General features: G+C 35.0%; 1 protein-coding gene and 1 pseudogene across 1 annotated transcript; both read left to right on the plus strand.

Annotated features, from left to right (window-relative positions):
* The first annotated feature begins 2,892 nt into the window (after positions 1–2,892).
* On the plus strand, positions 2,893–3,840 carry LOC102482219 (olfactory receptor 8J1). The gene has a single exon (XM_006148745.1). It carries the CDS (start codon positions 2,893–2,895, stop codon positions 3,838–3,840), a length of 948 nt encoding a protein of 315 aa, XP_006148807.1.
* A 1,713-nt stretch (positions 3,841–5,553) lies between these two features.
* LOC114007842 (inhibitor of growth protein 1-like) overlaps positions 5,554–9,016 on the plus strand; it is a 4,472-nt pseudogene continuing 1,009 nt past the window's right edge.

Raw genomic sequence — 9,016 nt, forward strand, 5'->3', positions numbered from 1 at the left:
GTTTATCAATAACATGAGTCAATATTTTGAAGATGTTTTTTTCAAGAAAAGCAGTTTTATTTATTTATTTTTTTATACATTCAATCACCTTATTTAGCTTACAAAGTGAATATTTCAATATGTAAACATTTCTTCCTAGTCTAGTTGATTCAACTATAAAATATCTGCAACAGATAATAACACATTTCTTTGTCCCATTAAGGCTTTGCCTGTGTATTTATCTTCTCAATGTCCTTCCTCAGGTCCTACTCTTCCACACACACTATATCTGGTATTTATACCCATTGACGAAGATTTTTTTTAAACACAATAAACTTATCTCTAGGAAAATATTTGGTCATATTATAAAATCATGTTGATTCTATGCCAAATACATGCAAAGTAATTATCATAGGTACTCTTTGAAACAAAGATGTTTATTATGATTATGATAACAAAAAAACACTTAAGAATTTTTAAAAGAAAAAGATCAGTAGGTGGGAAGAAAAATGAGATGAGATATTCTTGGATAAGGACAATATTTTATTTCTTCACCAAGTGATGCTAACACTTATGCATTCATTTATCTGATAATTCACCAACCTTCACATTTCTACTTTGTTCAGTTTTCCGCATTTGTATTATATAATAATAAATCACTTTAAAGGTAAAAAAATTAAGATATGCTGAACATGTTTTTAGTCAAAATGCCTCCCTGAGAGAGTTGTTTGTTTAGATCAATGGTCCATTTATTAATTAGATTATTAGTCATTTTGCAGGTAATTTATAAATTCTGGTTATAAACTCTTTATCTGAAGTATAGCTTGCAAATATTTTCTCTGATTCTGTGGGGCTTCTCTTTATTCTACTTATTGTTTCCTTTGCTGTGCAGAAGCTTTTAAGTTTCATGTAATTCCTTTTGTCTATTTTTGGTGTTGTTCCCCATGATTGTAGGGGTCTCAATATTTTAAAATGTTTTTGCATACTCCAGTATCTTGAAGTGTTTCTCCTGTGTTTTCCTCCTGTATTTTTGTGATTTTATATTCAAGTCTATAAACAATTTCCAGTTAAATTTTATAAATTAATCTTGATATGATTAATTTAATTAATTAATTTCTTCTGAAAAATTGGGGTCTAGTTTCATTCTCCAGCAAGTGCATATACATTTTCTCTACATTATTTGTTGAAAAAACTATCCCTTCTCCACTGAATTGTGACCTTGCTCAAAAATCACTTTGTTGTATATCATTGAGTTTATTTCTGAGTTCCTCATTATATTTCATTATGTCTGTTTCTGTGCCAGTACTATGCCATTTGGTTAGTATGGTTTGTAGTATATTTTGAAATCCTGTCATTTGACATGAACTGGACAAACACAAGTTTCTAGTGGAATGGGCTCGGCAATGAAAGAGAAATACTGTGTGTCCCTGCTTACCGTGTACAGAATGTTTGCACCCGGTGGTGGAAACGGAATGACTTCAGTGGCATAAAAGTAGAGTAACAGTAGATTCCAGAAGGAGTACAGGGAAGGGGAGCATAAAGTTAGTGGGTTTAGAGAAAATTAGTAAGTGACACAGGAATGAATTTAAAAGGTGCCATAGGTTATGAAAAGATGTATCACATCAGATAAATAAATGTCACTCGCAATTCAATATGCATCTGCAAAAAAAACTAATACAATATTTCAAAATTACATGATATAATGCTCAATGTCTAATGAGATGAATATATCTAAATCCTTGATTTTATTATTGCATATTGTATGCATGCTTTGAAAGCATGTACTGTACTCCATGAAGATGTAAAATGAACATATGTAAATCAGAAATTGCATGTACACACCACGATTAATGAGAGAGAAAAAATAGGAAGTAGCATCTTTAAAGAAGAATTTCTAAGTACTATATACAAAAATTTCACCGTTATTTTTATTAAAGGCCAAGAATCAATGTATTATAAAGGAAATGGACCAGAATAATCAGCAACCTAAAAATAGATTTGAGGATGTAAGTCTATGTATTTTTGTCTGAGTAAATGAAATGAGAAAAGAGAAAAAAACAGTTAATAGACATGGATGGTAGAATTTACAAGATCATTGAGCATCTAATACGTGTTATGAAAGGATATAATAAATATATTTTACAAAAATAGTGTCTAGAGTCATCTATTTTAAGAAAAGAAAAGAAGTCTCTGAAAGAAATTGTAGGGAGCCAATCAGCTATTAGGTCATCAGGAAAGTCATATCAGATTCTTTCATAGAAAAACAGGTCATGACTTCACTAATATTTGGAGACACTTGATCGAAGCAGAAGACAATGAAATTATGATTATAAACGTTTATAAGGACATCTTATTAATTTGATTAGATTGCAAGGGAGTAAATCGTCAAAATATTGAAGATGGGGACCACCTATTTAAATTATCATACTTGCTTTACCTCCCTCCAAAATGATTGTGATTTTGTTATTTATTAGTCCTAGAACCTGGAGTATATTACCCGAGTAAGGGTAATACATGATTTGAGAAAATCCCACCCAAAGAATTGTCCTTAACTTCTCATCAGGATATGGCGTAATGGTTACGTCACTAGACTCCCACATAGTGGACCACAGCTTGAGTCCAGACCTGGTGGTTTAAACCTCATGCCAGGCACATGTCCCTGAATGCCCAAGATCCTGAGAGGAGAAGGAAGGAGAAGGGATTGCGGCATGGCCATACCCTCTGGGAGGTTATTCTCACTGTCTGTCTGTCTCTATTTGTCTCTCTGGCAAATATATGCACCCTATAGCAAAAATTTCTTTTTTAAATAAATAAATAAAAAGAGAAAACATGGCAGCTTAAGAAAGCAATTCTTTCAAGATTCTAACCACTTTTCCTTTTCTTCCCCAAATAGATGAATTATCAAACTCATACATGGCTTCTGGAAATTCTACCCTGGCCACAGAGTTTATTCTCACCAGTATCTCAGAAAATCCAGAACTGCAGGTTCCCCTCTTCCTGGTCTTCTTGGTGATCTATGGGCTGACCGTGGCAGGAAACCTTGGCATCATTGTTCTAACTAGTGTTGATTCTCGACTTCAAACGCCCATGTATTTTTTCTTGAGACATTTGGCTCTCATTAATCTTGGTGACTCAACCGTCATTGCCCCTAAAATGCTGATCACTTTTTTAGTAAAGAAGAATATTACCTTATACTATGAATGTGCCACCCAACTGGGAGGTTTCTTATTTTTCATTGTATCGGAGGTTATCCTGCTCACTGTGATGGCCTACGATCGCTATGTGGCCATTTGTAACCCCTTGCTCTACATGGTGGTGATATCTCCACGGCTGTGCCTTCTGCTGGTAGGCCTCACATATCTCTACGGCCTTTCTACAGCTGTTGTGGTTTCATCTTCTATCTTCTCCATGTCTTATTGCTCTTCCAATGTAATCAGTCATTTTTATTGTGATATTGCGCCTTTGTTAGCATTGTCCTGCACTGATGTTTACGTTCCAGAAACAATAGTGTTTATATCTGCATGTACCAATTTGTTTTTTTCCTTGACTGTAGTTTTTGTATCTTATTTCAACATTGTTTTGTCCATTCTAAAGATGCGTTCATCAGAAGGAAGGAAAAAGGCCTTTTCCACCTGTGCTTCACATTTGACGGCAGTCATAGTTTTCTATGTGACATTGTTATTCATGAATCTGCAACCTCGATCTAGTCATTCTTTACACAGTGACAACATGACTTCCATGTTTTACACTCTGGTGATCCCAATGCTGAATCCCATGATCTATAGTCTACGGAATAAGGATGTGAAGGATGCCTTAAGGAGATTCACAACAAATCCATGTAATTCCTTTAAACTAATGTAATTTTAGAGCTCTGTAGTAAAATGAATAGTGAGTACTTTTTTTTCCTGTCATTATGAAAGAAAAAGCAAAGATTCAATGGCTGACTTACAGGTTTATAAGCAATTCTGTTTAATTAAATGAGGCTAGGATTTGGTGAGCATTGATTTAAAAATAAAAATTCATGAAGCTTTTTGAGTTATGATGCTAAAACAGAAAAAACAATGTTATTCTCAAATTTTGCCCAGGAATAATTTGGGAGATGGTTTTGAAGAAATATTTTCAGGATTGGGCCAGCAGGTGGTGTGGTGGTTAAGGATTCTCACATGACTGATCGTAGTTTGATTCCCGGATCCTTTGGCTTAAAAATGATGCTGGGAGCGTGTGCATGGATGTCCAAAATCCCTGCAAGAGAAGTGATTGGTGGATGACTTCTCCCCTAGGGTGAATTCTGCTGAAGGCAGAGGGAAGGCTTTCTCTACCTGTGGATCCCACTTGACCATGGTCATAGTATTCTTTGGGATTTTGATATTTATGTATGTGCGGCCCAAGTCCAGTCATCCCTTTGACACTGGTAAAATGGCTTCTCTATTCTACACCTTGATTATTCCCATGTTGAGTCCCTTGATCTACAGCTTGAGGAACAAAGATGTAATATATGCCCTACAGAGATATTGAATGACATAAACAAAATTTTTACAAGGTTTTATAAAATATGATTTGTATAAATTATGTTCTGTGTGTCATTCTTTGCTCTGTATGCCACTGAATGAAAAAGGAAATGTGTTATTTTTCAATATACATAATTTAATGTATGTAATATGTTTAATTGATTATAATACAGAAAGAATCAGATGGCATAACCTTAATGTGTTGCTAATAATTAAACTGAGTTAAACACCATCCTGACATCACAGCACCATGTTCACAAATATATTGGTGAGCTATATGTCAAGCGCAGTAGGTATGTATCAAATTGGGAAAAAAAATGGTAGTAGGGCTGAACAAAATGGGAAAATGCAACATTGCAGTAATACTTAAGGGAAAAATAAAACAAAATGTGAGGAAAATGTATAAATCATTACTGAGAATTCAATATATTCTTATCCCTCCCAAAAAGCTAGTAGAACTTATTAAATATGCACAACATCATGTAATTTTCAACATCAAATCAATTGAATATGTCTACATTATTGATTTGATTTTTATACACTGTATGCATATTTGAAAAACAATGCCATTGCTCATAGAGTTTTAAACAATTATATGTAAACCAGAAATCACAACAAAAAAACTAAGAACCCAAATTTTGGTGTTGTCTCACCAATAAACCAGAAGGCACACATAGCAACATCCCATTTATCACATGTAAGCCTTATTTTGGTGGCTTGAGTAGGCAGTGAGGCATAAGTAAGCTAGTGAAAAAGTAGCCCGAATGCCCATTATTCTATTCCTGCTACACTTTCTGTTCTCTCTTGCATAGATTTTTGGTCTCATGGAAGTTCCTACAGTCAGTCGACAGAGAAAGAGAACACTCTGGCTTGGTTTACAAATATTTCTGCATAATGTCAAATCACCACCCAGAATTGCACTACTGCAGCAAAGCAGGTCATTATTGGGATATCTCTGTTGAACACTGGTAAAGGGAAATCTCAAGGGGCATGACTTGAGGCAGTGCAGCCTATTTTGTACTCTGTATGTAGGGAGAAGAAGCCAGACATGTGATAATACAAAAGTATGTTCAGGGACGGCAGCCGGTATTTTGGTTAGATAGTGAATGACTTGGAAATATCCTTGAAAAGGTCATAATTTCTCCTGAAATTTCAAAGAAGTATGTGGATAGACTTTTCTCAATGGATAAAAAATGCAAACATATGCGTGTCTCATGTCTTTATTCACAGAAAAGATAACTATAATCAATGACTTTTTAATAACCAAATCAATAACATATCTTCTTTGTGGACACCCATCAGTTTCTTTTCCCAGGTTCTGTCACAGTCCAGCAGGCTTAAGATCAATTAGCCATGGTGGCAGGGATGGAAGATATGCCTGGGCTTGGCAACACAGATGCACCATGGCCAACCTGGTTATCAGTTCTAAGGAGTACTCTGTCTTCTGGCATCAGAGATGAACACTGAGCCACTGACATGAAACCATTCCCTGGGATGATTTAACATTAACAATAACCTAGAGGCACTTCTATTACACTAGACCACTTACTTAGATAAAGACAGTTTTTTGTCCTTTGGAGAACAGATATTTAATCTGGTTATGGGTTTGCCTTTCTTGCAAGTTATTATTCTGCTAAAATTACCTTCCAATTTACAGTATGGCTTATCCATCATCATGGTATTCCAGACAACATTACTAATCATTTAAAAAAAATCACTTTTCAGAAAAGAAGTGCAGTAGAATGCCCATACTCGTGTAATTCATTGGCTTAAACACATTGCCCTTCATCTTGAGAGGCTGGCTTGACAGACAATGGGGGAGACTCAGTTCTAATTTATCCTGGTGACAATATCTTGAAGAGCTGGGAGAAGGTTCTCTAGAAGCCTATATATTCTTTCCATAATTCTTCAACATAGAGTTATTTATTTATTTATTTATTTTTGCTTTTTTACTTTTTTTTTCCCCAGATATAGGACTATAGAAAAGAGGTAAAAATGAGAGTGTCACATTTCTGTATATTACCCTTAGTTATCCAGTAGGAACATTTTTTGGCTTCCTATTCCCATGAATTTGATCTCTGCTGACCTAGAGGTTTTAATTTAGAGGAATGGATGCTTCCACTATGGGACACAACAATGAGTCTATTGATTTGGAACTTAAGATTGTCACCTGGCCACTTTGGACTTCTCATGCCACTGAATCAATAGGACAATTAGGCATGGTGTTGACAGGCTGATTGATTCTGATTACTAAGGGGAAATTGGGCTACTATTCCACATTGGAGGTAAGGAGCATATAGAAAATATGTTAGGGCATCCCTTAGTGTTACCACCCCCAATATTTAAGACAATGGAATAATTACAACAACCCAATCCATGGCAAAGATCTAATGACCCAGAGGCTCCAGAAATTAATTCTGTGTCACCTCATCAGGGAAAGAAACACATCTAAATGAGATGTATGCTAAATGCAAAGGAAATACAGAATGGGTAGTACAAGACAGTTTTTTTTTTCTTTTTTTTCCTTTTATTTTTTTTTTCATTTCATTTTCTTCTATACATTCAATCACATTATTATTTGTCTTACAAATTGGATATTTCAACAGGTGAACATTTCTCCTCAGTACCATTGATAAAACTACGAAATATCTTCAACAGTTTTTTAAAGAATTATTTATTTAATAAATTTTATTATTATTTTTATAATAATATTTGACTAGAGACAGAGAGAGGAAAAGTGAGAAAGCAAGCCACCAGACCAGAGACTCAAACCATGGTCAGCCATGTGGAAGTCTAGCACTTAAACCACCACACCACCTGCTGGCCTATACAAGACAGTTATACCAATTACTGCTATGTAAACAGTTATAGAAATAAGAACTGTGAATACTGTAGATATTCCTTCCTTGTTATGAACATGTGTGTATTAAGCATATTTATTTTATTTATATTTTCAATACAGCAAAAATATAGCAAAAATATTTAAAAATACTTTATATAAATGTTTAAATAGAGTTTATTTTACATCAGAAAATATAAGCTAAGGAAAATCAAAAGAGTATACATCACTCAAGGAATGTACTTTCCCTTCTGAGAAAGAGATTAGTGTTTTTATTTGTATTAAGTCTAGTTTAGTCCCATGTAAGGCCAATATAATACTGCTCTTGTATTTATTATAAAATTAAATATAGCTTAGAAGGTGCATATGCATGACAAGTTGACAAGAGGCGGACTTTTAATGGTTAATTTCATAACTCAACTAAACTGGGTGAAAGAGTTTCCAATGTCTGTGAAGGTGTTTCTGAAGGAAATTAGAATTTGAATTGTTAACTGAGGGAAGAAGATTGTCTTCCCAATGGGGGTGGATATTAAATCAATCCATTAAAACTCTGAATAGAACAAACTGGTAGAGGAAGGATGTATTTGTCTCTGCTTGGGCTGGAACATCCATCTTTTCCTGCCACCAGATATTGACCTCCCAGATTGTAGATCATTTGTAACTCTGTTCCTTTGGGTGCCCGAGTTCTAAAGCCTTCAGGGTTGGACTAGAGCAATACTACTAGGATTCCTGGATCAGAAACTCGTAGCTTGCAATCCATGGGACTTCTCAGCCTACCTATAGAAATCATTCCTCATAATACATCTGTTCTATCTATGTGTCTTTCTGTTTATAACTGTGTCTACCTATTTATCAATCCAATTGGTTCTATTTCTCTGGAGAACCCTAATACAGAAGTGAATAAAAATTGTCTTTAACAAATATTAGACATCCATAAGGCATTTTGTTATGTTCTCTAAATGCTTTGGGGATACTCAATTGTTTGTCATCTCCTGAGGGAGAGTTTACAAGAGTGAAAATAATCCATAAATCATTCTCATTATACTGTGAGAGAAACACACAAGGAAATCAAGACAGAGTCTTCATTACAGGTAAATAGAACACAGTATTTCATGTAGCGCAGTGTGTTATAGAGATCCGCAGTGTTTTAGTCATATTTGCAAAGTTCAGCTTTCTTTGATGGCAAAGCCACTGCAAGATGATCTCATTTCTGATTTCATTCTCTGTGCCAATTCTTAATAATGACTAAGAAGAAATAGGGTCCATCTTTTTTTATCCTAATGTAAAGTTCTTAAATATTTTTCATTATTTGACAGGTTAAATCTCATTAGCATCTTTGAAGTAGTATTACACCATATTTTATATAAATAATTTCATCTCCAATTAAGGAAAAATATTAGGAGCAAATGAAACACACTAAAAGCATATGAATGTTTAAAAATTACAGAATACTTCCAGCTGCTGAGTAACAGTGGGTTTCTGTGTTGGGGTAATTGTCCCGGGGCACTCTGGCCTCCTGCTTGACCCCAGTGATCTTCAGGGTGGGCTCCAAGAACTTGGGGCTGCCTCTTGCCCACCCAAGGGTGCAGCTGAGATGTAAATGGCTCTGAGAGTGTGTTCAAACTGGGGGATTGGAGGGTTCCAGATGGTGATCTAGGACTGGATGGGCTGTTAGAACAGTCTCGGCATT

Source organism: Tupaia chinensis, unplaced genomic scaffold, assembly GCF_000334495.1.
Source record: "Tupaia chinensis unplaced genomic scaffold, TupChi_1.0 Scaffold000242_1, whole genome shotgun sequence".
Classification (NCBI taxonomy): domain Eukaryota; kingdom Metazoa; phylum Chordata; class Mammalia; order Scandentia; family Tupaiidae; genus Tupaia; species Tupaia belangeri.